The 13589-nt window shown below is 35.4% G+C and overlaps 1 protein-coding gene and 1 pseudogene across 3 annotated transcripts; one reads left to right on the forward strand and one right to left on the reverse strand.

Annotated features, from left to right (window-relative positions):
- Positions 1-1538: 1538 nt before the first annotated feature.
- Positions 1539-4307, forward strand: LOC132183966 (endoglucanase 25-like; annotated as a pseudogene).
- A 1008-nt stretch (positions 4308-5315) lies between these two features.
- Positions 5316-9482, reverse strand: LOC132184599 (glycolipid transfer protein 3-like). Of its 3 annotated transcripts, none has more exons than XM_059598287.1 (6): positions 9104-9482; positions 8945-9000; positions 8603-8733; positions 7519-7654; positions 7122-7274; positions 5316-7028 (listed from the first exon to the last, which is right to left on the reverse strand). In XM_059598287.1, exons 1-6 carry the CDS (start codon positions 9261-9263, stop codon positions 6993-6995), a joined length of 672 nt encoding a protein of 223 aa, XP_059454270.1. In that variant the 5' UTR covers positions 9264-9482; the 3' UTR covers positions 5316-6992. The 3 variants fall into 3 exon arrangements, with proteins under 3 accessions (XP_059454270.1, XP_059454271.1, XP_059454272.1); XM_059598288.1 differs by having other exon boundaries at positions 7122-7265; positions 7516-7654; XM_059598289.1 differs by having other exon boundaries at positions 5320-7028; positions 7122-7265.
- Positions 9483-13589: the final 4107 nt, after the last annotated feature.

Genomic DNA, 13589 nt, shown 5'->3' on the forward strand with positions numbered 1-13589 from the left:
ATGTACCCCCCTAATGTTTCAAAAATTTTCAATTTAAACCTTCCGTTAAATTGGATGAAAATCTCTAAAATTACATAATTACCCTTATCTTTTTTTTAAAAAAATTTCCGTCCAATTTAACGGAAATTGTAACGGAAGGTTTAAATTGAAAAATTTTGAAACATTGGGGAGGTACATTGCCAATTTTTAAACTTTGAGGTTCAAATTGAAAAACCCTTGAAACTTCAGGGGGGTAAAGTGGATTTTTCCCTAGTATTTTTAATCTAACCGGGTCGGGTCGGGTCAGGTCGTGTTGGGTTACCTGTTTAGCGCATGGGTCGTGTCTACCCGATCTTACCCAGTAATGTTAAAAGGGTCGTGTGGGGTTATCCGGGTATTTTTCGTGTCATAATCGTGTCAGAACCGTTAACCTGATTAGCTAAACGGGTCGTGTTTGTGTCTTGGGTAATCGGATCGCGGGTCTTAGCAGGTCTTAATCGGGTCTACTTGATTACCCGTTTTGCCACCCCTAGCTTCCAGTGATTGATCAATCGTAAAAGCCCAAATCATAAGCTTGATATCATTTTGGTACCAAGAGAAAGGTACCAAAATGATATGAAGCTTATTCATTAGTATCTGTTACATTTCTCTTGATTAATTATTTTTATTTTATTTTTTAAATTTTTTTTATTTTCTCCGATAAATGAGCTACACATCAATTTGGTAAGTCTCTATTGGTAAAATTTTTGGTACTCATAGCATTTTTCATGACGAAAAGTCGGATGTACACAGATGAACTAATAAATCCAATTGACCTGAGTGTTACATAATTAATCCAAAATTATTCATAAACTTGGCTAAGAACTTTCATTCCATTCTATCATAGGCATTTTCATAGCAAATTTGATCGCCATCCGACCCTCTTTTCCTCTCTTGTGCTTCGTATGAGTTTATATGCAAGAATAAGTTTGTGTTATGAATACACTTGTAAGTATTGAGCCTTACATTGAAAATATATTTATATACTCAAGTTCATTAGGTTTTTGAACCAGAATGATGTTCAAATATGTATATTAATGCACTCTTATTAAATCTATCGAAATTGGTTCGCAGGCTGATCAGGGTTCTGCGCTTTGGGAACAAAGCTATATTAGTATAGTACTATGGTTGATTTCTTTCAGAAGATAGCCTCGTAGAAATGTGAAAATACTTTGTATTGAGATCACTGCCACATTACTCTGGTTTTTTTTGGCGCCAGAGAGATTTACAGTGCAACTACCATTGCAACTGTAATATACAAGAGATGGTAATTAACTTTCCTAGTTATTATGTTTGCAAACAAATACCGTTTGGACGGCAATGTCTCCATCTATTTCTCACAACACTAACAACGAGGAACAAGAGACAAACACTTCATTGGGATTACCACTGTCACTGCTGTCCTTGTGTGTTTCAAACAACTCCCATTCTATCAAACACCACCTCCCAGGATGTCCAGATTAAAGGGTTAATTTTATTAGTTTAAACTTTTGAGATTATATCAAACAACTTGATCAACCATGCCGTCATCTCTAGGTTCTCGAACAAAAGCTTCTTCACCTGACACAGATGGATGCCCTGTAAGGTTTGTTCACACAATATCAGAGGCAGGCCGCCTTCTCCCTTCAGCAAGCCGGTGGAATTCAATAGAAATTGACTTTAATCTCGTCCCTCAATCTGCCAATGGCTACGATTCACTCCCCTCCCGATACTCCAAATCCGTTGATTATGATCTCATCATCACCGACACAAAATACTTCAAACGTTTTCTTTACATTTCAGTCTCCATAGCTTTAGCTATCCTATTACTTGTCTTGTTGATTCACTTTTTGCCTCGTAAACATGCCAACCATGGATCTTCACAGAATCTCACACTTGCAGTTAACCAAGCTCTAACCTTTTTTGATGCCCAAAAGTGTAATCCCTTTTCAACATGATGCCTTTCATTAAATATAATATAAGATCATATTTCTTGATAATATTATGACTCATTGAAGGATTTTTCTTTTCAGCAGGATAGTACCCAAGCAACAGTCCGATAAAATTTCGGGGAGATTCAGGAATGCACGACCAGGACTCAAGCCAAAAACATGATCTTGTGGGTGGTTTCTACGATTCTGGCAACAATATAAAATTCAGTTTCCCTACAGCTTACACTGTTACCCTCTTGAGTTGGAGTGTGATCGAATATCATCAAAAGTATGATGATGTAGGCGAGCTTGAACATGTGAAGGACATCATCAGATGGGGTAGTGACTACTTGCTCAAGCTTTTTGTTGCCCCGGATGCAGCTTCAGCTGCAGCCACTTTGTATTCTCAGGCAAGCATACAAAATTATTGCACTCTCATTAGTCCTTTTTTTATTCAGTCTAATATTGAAGATTTAACGACACCTTTTTGTTGAGAAATTTCACTTTCCCCCTCAAATTTCACGGGTATTGCAATGTTACCATCGAATTATCAAAAAGTTGCAAGTGTGGGTGTTTCTTTTTTGCCCCTTTCAATCCCTCATACCGTTAGTGTTTTGTGTTAATTCAATGGCTAACAAAAAAGTGTAAAAAAAAGAAAAAAAAGAAAATTAAAAGGGACTGAAAAATAGAATACCAACATTACGAGTTTTGATAATTTGACGGTAACATGCAAAACCCGTGATACATGGGGAAGGTGAAGTTTTTTTTTTTTTCTTTTTCTTTTTTCTGCAGCCAAAGAAAACAAAGATAACGTTGTTTTGTGATTTTAGGTTGGAAGTGGTAGTAATGGAGCCAACATTCCTAACGACATAAACTGTTGGCAAAGACCAGAACAAATGAATTATGCAAGACCTGTTTCAAGTTGTGGCACCACAGCTTCAGATTTAGCAGGGGAAATTGTTGCAGCATTATCAGCAGCATCACTAGTATTTGAAGAAGACACGGTTTACTCCAAAGATTTAGTAGCAGCAGCAGAGAAGTTATTTGATCTTGCAACCAAGGAAGACCCTAAGAGCCAGGGTACATACACCATGGTTGATGCTTGTGGAGGAGATGGAAGAACATTTTACAACTCATCTGGTTACGAAGATGAACTGGTTTGGGCAGGAACTTGGCTCTTCTTTGCTACAGGGAACACTTCTTACCTAGAATATGTTAGAACAGGATACAAAACAGCCGAGGTTGAGGAAACATCTCTTGACAATGGGATTTTCTATTGGAACAACAAGCTTACAGCTAATGCAGTAATTTTATAATCAATCAATCAAAATCTTTTGTGGAAAATTTATATAGAAATAGAAAACATGTACAGTACTATATATATAAAGTAATTTCCTTATTCTCTTAGGTTTTGTTAACGCGGCTTTTATACTTCCATGATCTTGGTTACCCATATGAAGATGTTTTAGCATCATCATCAAACATGACCGACTCTGTCATGTGTTCTTATCTTTCTGATCACAAGTTCAATAAGGCACGAGGTAAATGTCTGTTCAAGTACAACCCATATATGAATATATGCCATAATTTTGGCATTTGTATCAATGGATTTCTTTGATGCAGGTGGATTGATCCTCCTAAAGCCTGATTATGGCACCCCACTTCAGTTTGCGGCAACATCAGCTTTTCTCAGCAAATTGTACAGTGACTACCTTGATCTTATGCGCAGCACTGGTAGGAGATGTGGAAGTGATGCCATTTCACAAAAGATGTTGAAGAGTTTCTCCATGTCTCAGGCAACTAGCAGCTAGATATCAAAATATTTACCCTTTCTTTTTTTTTTTTCAAGTTTTTAAAACTTCAAGATTATGATCGTAAAACCGCTTATGCTTTAGGGAATAAGTGAAGTTTCCGGCCCCCCTCCTGAAATTATATCAATAGGCCTTGTTTTTCATTTCATTCTGTGGGTACTCTTTCAGGTTTCTTATATACTAGGAGATAATCCAATGAAGATGAGCTACATATATGGTTGGGTTTGGAGACCATTTTCCAAACAAAGTTCACCACAGGAGTGTATCGATCCCTTGGGATGGTCAACTTTACTCATGTGCAGAGGGAGAAAGATGGCGAAAGTCTGTGGATCCAAATCCAAATGTTGTTTCTGGAGCCATGGCAGCAGGACCAGACCAGTTTGACCATTTCGTAGACGAACGGGATCAACCATGGTTTACGGAGCCAACCATTTCGAGCAATGCTGGTTTAGTTGCAGCACTCATTGCACTCCATGATCCTCCTCGCAATATTCCTTCTGACTCAAATGGCATTAATTTGGGCATAGACCAGACTGGCATCTTCCGTCTTGCTCCAACAGCTCCTTGAGATCTTTCAATCTATTGCTAACCTGGAGATAAAGGAAATACAAAAGAGAGTAAGGATGAAAAACACTGATAAATACGTACAATTAAGTTAATAAATTGTAATCCCTTGATGATGATTTTTGATAAACTATTTACTTCTGTATGATTCAGATTAATTATTTTTTGTTTTGAAAGGAATCTTAAGCTTTCATATAATTCATGGACGAAAATCTTGCTAAGCAAATACAATGCTTTGAGTAAAAATAGGAGTTTCTTCCGGCCATACTTGATTGAGGGGATCACCAATCTGTGGGTCACTTCATTAGCTTCTCTACGGATGTGACGTACATAACACGATTGAAAACTATTGAGAACTGCTCTAGTATCCTCTATTAGCTAACCGTATTTACTCCAACATGAATTCTCTTGTTGCAAAGCGTTTACTATTTCTAGTGCATCTCCTTCAATGATGGCTCGATTCACATTAATTAACCACTTGAATACATTCATTCATGTGAGTTCATCTCACAACCTTAATTAAATATCATAATCTAACAAACTAACCACATCAGTCATATGTACATATCATAATGTCTATCTAATTAAACCAAAACTATACAAGCAAAATGAGAAATGATAAGCCCGTGTCGTCTATTGTGTACTTTATCCCTGTCAAAAAGGCAGGGATAAAAACTTTATATTTATATGTTTTAAACCTAATTAATTTTTCTAAAATTATTGAGAAAAATTCATTTTATCCCTAAAGAAAAAAACATAAATTATTAACGGATGATTCGCTACATTGAAAATTTTAAAAACTTGGTTGAGGTACGTTAGTAATTTTTGAACATTGGAGGCAAGATTGAGAAGTGAAACAATGGGAGGTAAAATATATTTTTTCCAAAATTATTCATTCATTTATTTATTTAGTTATATTCTTTAATATTTTTAATTAATTCTTTGTTTAGGTGCAATAGGATGAAACATGAAATTGGACAATAATATAGAACTTACTCGCACCCACACCAGCAATGGATTCAGCCACTTCTTTGATAATCCAATACATCTGGGCTACATCATATTTACTTTTCGTATGATCCGGAAAGCCCATTTGCAACCCACTATGTTCATATTTCTAGTGTTAGGGCTTCAAATTCATTGTACCCTCATGGGCCCTATTTCAGTGGAGGATGAACTGAGTAAGGATTTGTGTAGAGGATATCAATTGGTTCCCTCCTTGAGTTGTTTGGGTTTGAAAGTGTGATTCTTGGATCTTGTTTGCATAGAATGTATGCTACGTGGATTTGCAGGCGAGAAGGAAGAAGAGGAATTTGGATCAGTCATGACGTGGGTCTTGTGTGGCTCAGACCATATAAAGGTAAGCACTCTAAGTGGTTGAAAAAATGCTAAACACAAGGATATGGGCTGAATTGAAGCAATCACTCTCGTGCACTGTTGCTCTCTAGAGAGGAGTTGCAGTGTATGTATATTGTAAAATCGCACAGTAAAGATTACACATTTGAATTGGTATGTCTCTTCCTATTTTTTAGTTACGCAAATCTGATCTAGAGGTAAAGTAGTAAACTTTTTCTCGTTGTTATCTGGGTGTTGAGGCTTTATCGCGGGACTGCTCAGTTTGAGTTCTATCATTATCTTCTGATTCAATAGGCAGAACCGGCTTTGGGGAGATATATTTACCGGAAAATGATGAGGATTCGTTCCCCATATATGATATATGTTCCATATTTCAATATGTACATGTCAAACTCATGGTCTTTGACTGTTCAATCTATTAATCTTGAACTAGTGTCGGTGGCTCTGATCACTTTCACTAGAAAGAGGGCGTTTAAGTGAGAATTGCTTCAGGAGACATATTTATCTCTTCACAGTACCTTAGCTACCATGAAAAAAGAGTTCTAAAGAAAGATCAAATCATACTTCTGTAACATGCTATCTGTTGTATAAACATCTTATTTTGATACTAGTCAGTAGTTTGTTGTGACAGTGGAAGCTTTACACAAATTGGCTGGAATTTGGTACCAACAAAAGCACACCACATAAATAATCAAACAGATCACATTCACACAAAACAATAAGATTTGTAGTACGATTACAAACATTCGACTAATTGTCGTGAACTCTCAGACACAAATAATAAACAAACTCTCACTCACTTTAGGGATATCTTTCAACTGTAAAATCTATTAAACTACTCTTTATATCGGAGGATCTTCTTCCTTCCAAATTAAAGGAACACATATCTGTTGGTCTCAGGGGCAGCTGAATTTCCAAGCCTGATTTTCTTGTAAATTGTCTCAAATTCTTGTGAATACACATTAAGAATTTGAGAAGAAAGGAGGTGCAATAGATTTTGATAGATTGGAAGGAACCTAATGAATGTGCTTGGAAGTTTGAGGATTTAGCATTGTCTTTTAGCTAGGTTTATCCTAGAAAGATGTTCCTGTCACCCCATTGACAGCTGTTGCTAAAAAGAGGATGAGATGATATTTGTGTGTGTAAATCTATACATTATAGCAGCTCTGATTGATTTTTCGTTGTTTTGTAACAAATTATGCTTAACCAGCTATCTACATATTTATATTACATGACAGAGAAAAGGGAGATACCCTTTATACTCCTCAGCTATTTACATATTTATATAACTAAACTCAGTACATATGTTTCGCTTTCTTTATATGATATCTCCTTAGGTTGACTTTAACCTATCCATATCATATACTCTCTGCACAAATAAGGAAATCAGGATTAGTAAACATATAAGAACTGCATAACACATTGATGCATATAGTGTTAGCAAACATGAATTTGACCTTACCAGGATAGAGTGGATTTCCTCTAGTAAAGGCGAAAGTAATGTAATCAAGTTCTGGGTTTCCTCTTTAAGGGTCTCATTGTTTCCATCTTTTCCCATGAGGAGATTAGTGAAGGTTTTGTTATCAGGCACTAGTTGTAGAGCTACCTGCAAATACTATACTTATTAGTTGAAGACAAGCTTGAAGAAACCAAGGTAGCATGGTAACATGACAGTGCTTTACTAAGGCCTAAAATAAAAGTAATAGCACTCATGACCAGCTCGAGGTGGGGGCTCTCAATAAGAAAAGACACGCATGAATTGACTCCAGCATGATCAATTGGACTTGCCCCACATAGATAAAAAAGAAGTGACTGTGATAAAGGATAAGAGGCTTTTAGGGAGGGAAGTATATTACTACTTTGAAAGCAGCTGATGAAATCCATCCATGCCATGGTTTCAAAGTGATGTTGTAAGACTCTTCCACGGCTTGTTCCATGCTCTGCTCTGGATCTCTTGATAATTTTTGTAATAGTGCCAAAGTAAAATCCAAGGATCTGGGGACAAGAACAAATTCATTTGTATATATAATTTAACATCTAAGCCTATTAGTTTTGGAAATACAAGATGCGAATAGTTTGACCCAAAACAGAAAAAAAGAAAAAAAAAAAAGAAAAAAGAAAAAGAAAAATGGATATGTGTTTGATTTACCCAATAATCTGAAAATTCTAAAAGTTAGATACAGAGCTTAACGAGAAACCAAACCACTAAGTATTCTCTTTTGAATGCAGAATTAAACTACTCATGAATCGAGTAATAAATAACTACGATTCGGATGATAAATTATTAATTCCTGCTCCAATGATCCAAACTAAACAAAAATAAGAAATAAAAAAAGAGTATGATATATTGATAGTTGTCATTGGATTATTCGGTGACAAATACATAAGACTTGTGGAAACCATAAACAAATACTCACCAGTAATATGCTCTAACTTTAGTTAGTATTCATAACTTTCCATTATAGGTGAAGACAAAAAAAACTGTCATGAAGCAGAGAAGGCCTGGCCTGTGATTATTTATTTTAGTTACTTATTTTTGCATCTAATGTTAACGGCTAACTGACCTAAAGTTGTAGCCCTAAAGTATTTATAATTAGAGTAATGCTAGATATTATATTTTTATCCTACAACTGTCTAACAATGTTAACGTCTACAACTGTCTAACAATGTTAACGTGACACTTCAACTCAATTATTGAATTTTTTTTTTTTTTAACAAAAATTAATCAATAGTTAGTTGGGAGTGACACGTTAGTCTGGTTGGATAAAATTATAATATCTAACATTTCTTTTATAATTAATAAAGCGGCTCTCACTTAGAGGGAAAAAAAAAGGTACACGAGGATGAGGAGGACTGGAGGAGAAGAGATGAGAAAGCAACGAGGACTTTTTCTGGCTGTGGCCCAAAATGCATAGTAAAGAGAAAGACACAAATATCTTTTACCTGGTAAGCCAAACAAAGGCTTTGCTAGAGCTTGTAGTCTTTCTTGCATTGCCTTCACTGGCCTCTTTCTTCATTATCTCCACCAAATTTGAATACAGTGAAGGATCAGATTCATGGAATATTTCCAATCTCTACACACGAGACAGAATATAATAATGAAATTTATTACGGATAAGTAAGTAAAGATCTCTCAATCATCTATTACTTCGAAATATAAGCAACCATAATTAGCTTCTGGTAGTAAAACAAAATTAAAAAAAAAAAAAAAAAAAAACTAGTGCTTGATTAAAAAAAAAATTGGGAGATTTTTGTTATGCCGTGGATTAATTTCTTTCCAATTACCTGAATATTCTGATGAATGTCTTGTCTCAAAACAGCCATTGTTGGTCCAATCTTATCTACAGAAAGATATATTCAACAGAAAGGTTATGCAATTTTTTACTTCTATATCTAGAGCTTGAGAGAGAGAGAGAGAGTAAGAGGTGCAGAGAAAAAACCAACCAAGAATTTGAATAACCAGGTTGCAGACATGAAGAAATGGCTTTGTGGGGATGTGAGCAGCATCATGATTATCACCAGGTTTAAGTTTGACCATCATAGAGAGCTCTTCAATGGCAGACCTTATTTCTGACACCTTCTCTAACTCCCTTTTCCTCTTCATTTCAACCTCTGTGTAATCTTCTTTCGCCCCCTCCACTTTAATTCTTGATTTTCTTTTCAATACCTGTGCTGATGATCATTACTGGGTATTTCTAATTACCTATAAATTCTACTTTTTTATCAAGATACAGAGGAAGAAGACTCCCTTTAAATCTGCATAAATAGCTTTCTCACATAGCGAGACTCGCAAATCTAATTGCCAACACCTTAAATTGAGAGACCAATAGCTTCTCTGCCTGAAACACCAATATTTTTTTATTTTCTAACCCCTTTATTTTTATTTTTTTAAAAAAAATGTTTTTGTTAGTTTTTTTCTAGCAGCCATTGATGGCGACCTTAACTCTGACTTTGAACTAATCGCCTCTCCTGATTGCACTTTTATAAGCATGGATATACTTTGACGGTGGGGCATATATAAGAAATGGATTTGATTGCCGGCAAACACTCTTTATCATTGTCCGCGTCTTTGGCTACCCAGGATTACACTTTATCCTTTACCAGTTGAGGGAATATTTATCATATTGTTGGCCATGGCTCATGCCCGTGGTGAAAAGGTTGAAGCAGCTTCTTATAAAGTTTAAACAAAAGTGGGCCTTGGTCTTTATTAAAGTTCCAGCTGTGGCTGCAATTTGGCGGGCTGATCAAGATTCAAGCATAGTCTTGTGGCCACTGCGTGCTTGGTGCATTGCTTTTCTACCATGCTGCTACATCATCGAGGCATTAGCTCTTTGACCATTTGTCCAAAAGTGGAAAGTTCATCAGTGTAGGCCTAGGTAGAAAAGCCCAACCAGTAGTCAGTAGGTCCGATAAAAGACTTTTCAATGTTTTACGATTCTAAATGTCTCACGTGGCTTAAGTACAATTTTAATCATGTGTATATAAGTTTTTAGACATTCTCTTTTTGTAAGTTGGTTTTAAAAGGTAAGTTCGACCCATTGTTTATATTATTTAGTATCAAAGCCAACCACTTTGTTGAATATGTGATCAAATGGATTGCAACTTTGTGGTCAAGTCACAGATATTAAAATGTTATTCAACACTGATAAATGAGTGAAACTGCTAAAAGAGAAAGAGTTACCATCGGATAAGTGTTTAAAGAATGGATTGTCGAATTAAAATATATTCTTAACTATATGAATGTAAGCTCTTAAAGCATATTTTTCTTATATGCCAATTTTTAAGAGTAAATTCTACTCAGAGTTTGTATGTGGTCCTAGTGCATGTAGTTAGGTTTATGACTTAAAAAAAGTCTTGGAAGTTGGTACTTGGCACCATTAATTAGCAAGCACCCCAATGCCCAATTCTTGTTTCTAGTGCATTGATACCTCGTATTCATCTTCGACTTCCTTTGGCCTTGGAAAACTCCAGTTTCTAGCTGGTCGGCAGTTAGACATTTCATTGGTAGTTAAACTGTCCTAAACGGGCTGCATCATGTGCGGCAGCCTACTGAACCTTCAGAGTATATTCTTATAGCAGTGCTGTACGGCAAACCCCTCCTCCTATGACAAGTTTATTTAGCGTTGCATCAGGGATCTAATTAAGTGAATTTTCAAGGCACAGTGATCATTGCTCTATTCATATTTTTTTTTTTTTTTTTTTTCTTGATAAGCCAATGACATGGATATATATGGTATAACATTACAGTCTTAATCTCCACTGATATATCACAATCAAAATATTACTTCAGTCAGCAGATGGTGAAGGTGCAACTGATCATTAGTAGTTAATTAAATTATTGGAGTACGATCGTCATATATATATATATTTTTTTTTTCTTTCCTTGTTGAGTCAAAATTTGAGAAATGCTCAAGAAACATGGGATATCTGTGGACTTTTGTAGTATGTGGAGGGAACAAGGCACAAATTATTTTAATTTTGGTTTACTCAAGAATAATCCTCCAGGTAATGAGCTCCATCCCGAGATAGATCTAATGAGGTCCCTCTCACAAGCAACACTACAAGCGAGTCTGGTTCAATTAGGCCTCCGGAGAATTACTCCTAATATTCTTGGTAGAATATAGACGTCACACCTTGGTATTTTAGCCATGTCTTACCTTCCTCTCATAGTAGTAGGTGACACTAACTGAAAGGTAAGACTTGACATGAGATGTGATTCATCAGAGTTAGTAACTAAATATCACACCTAGTTAGAGCATTGCCCATTAGCGTGGGGACACTTAGCGGGCTCATGCGGAAAGATAACCAATGACATAAAGAAAATGAGCTATTGAGAGGTATGACCACACTATTCTGAAAAAAAACAAAAAACAAAAAACGGCTTTCTAAGTTTCATTCTTTTCCTTACTAAACAAATACTGACTTATGCATCAATGTCACGTGTACTTGTTTTCTTCTCCATTACAAATTCCGTCGGCCTAGAGTACGGTGTCCGCTCATCTAATTCTTCAATTATGCTGTTTGTAGAAAGTCATTTGTGTTGATTCCTTAAATAAAAGGTCGAATGTTGAACACCAAGTTAATGACTACTCGGAGAGACAAAGTTGGATCATCTTTTCTATCTGACCCTTCAACTCAGCCTAATCCCTCAATTTACCTAATCCCCCCTCCTCCTCCAACCTATCCTTCATGACCAACTCAGGCATCAAGATAAGAGCATCTCAAACTATTGAGCTACAGTTACAACATATAGCACAGGATTTACCAGATTATGCAACAAAATCAAGTTATGATGATGCAGTTTCACATGTATAACATGGGAGTTGTCCTACCATAGTGAATAGAGAACATATCTGCATGATGAGAAGCAAAAGCTAAGAGTCGATGGAAATGATGCCCCTAGGGCTTTAGCCTGGTGGTAGACATAGGGTAATTCAATCCTCATTTATGATGAGGATTTTTATCTTCATCATATACTGTCAAATCGACCCAATTCCCTTGAACCAAAGAAGTGGCGAGCTAATCATGATCAACAACATGACTTTCCTTTTTCTTTTTCTTTTTTCAGGTTACTTGTTCAGTTTTTTTTTTTTTTTTTTTTTTTTTTCACTTAAGTTGTGTTTAGATTTCTGTGAACTTGCAGGAAAAATAAGTTATACTAATTTTATGACATAAAATAATTTACTGGGGAAAAACATATATAATTTACTGATTTTAAAACTACCAATTACAACCTTAGGCACAAGAAATACGAAGGCCAAAACAAAGCCAACGATGTGGGGTAGCTCGAAATTTAAGGGTCAATAAATAGTCGTACAGATTTAGCATCAAAGGATAAAGAATAGAGATTTAAAGGTGTGAATGCAATGGATTCCCCAACGATTGAAAGTGACAATATTTAAAGAACAACGCTATCTAGCTCCTTTTGATTAGGACTTAAAAAAACAAAAGGGGGCAGTTGTAATTAAGTAAAGGGCAGGCATAGCTCATGGTGACCTAAAGTTAGCTCATCTTTATTATAAAGGTCGACATGCATGATGCATAACATCGCTCTGATCTTAATCTATGTGTGTATCTAACTACTCTTCAACACGATTCAATGTTTTGAACCAAATTAATTAACAGTAACTATAAACATAAGTTTAATACATTTCCTAATCTCTTCTCTTTTGACTTCCATTATTATACTTTGAAAAAAGTATTAACGTTAATGTTCAACGATGGGAGCGTTCCCTCAAGATGACTGCTAGGTGTTCCAAAATTCTTTCTAAATGATGTGGAAAGCACTATTTTGGGAAGAAGTGGGAGACGAAGGAGAGAGTGAGAATTTTTTAAGAAAAAAAATACTTGTCACATCATTTGAGGAGCATTTTAAAAAGAATTTATTGAAATATCTAGCATTATCGGCTCCCTTAAATAAGAATGAAGGTATAGTTGACATAACCGAAATCATGGATACTTTTTTAAAAGCCAAGGTTATCCTCTTTGCTGTGAAAGAATCGTCGGCCTTAGTCTAAACAAAGTGTAATGTTACAAGGAATAAGGAAGAATTTTGTCCCACTCTTATCCTTTCATCCTTTCATAAATTAAATGAATTTAAAAATTATCACTAAATTAAAATTTAATAGTGGTTAATTTTAAATTTAATGGTAATTTTAAAAGCCGCATAATTTTGTTTTCGAAAAATATGAAACTTCTATTGATGAAATTTCATGAGCATAAAAATCTTACATCACTGAGTATACAGCTTTGAAAAATCATAGCCAAAGGCTATGAAAGTCACAAAGTCATAAAAATAACTTCAAGTTTTTGCTAACGCATGTACAATTACATTTAATGAACATATCTGCTTCGTGCAGACTATATCTAGGACATAGGTAACCCAAATATAAAAAATAAATAAAAAAATAAAAAACAACTAAAAACTAAA

Source organism: Corylus avellana, chromosome ca6 (assembly GCF_901000735.1).
Source record: "Corylus avellana chromosome ca6, CavTom2PMs-1.0".
In the NCBI taxonomy this organism is placed as follows: Eukaryota; Viridiplantae; Streptophyta; class Magnoliopsida; order Fagales; family Betulaceae; genus Corylus; species Corylus avellana.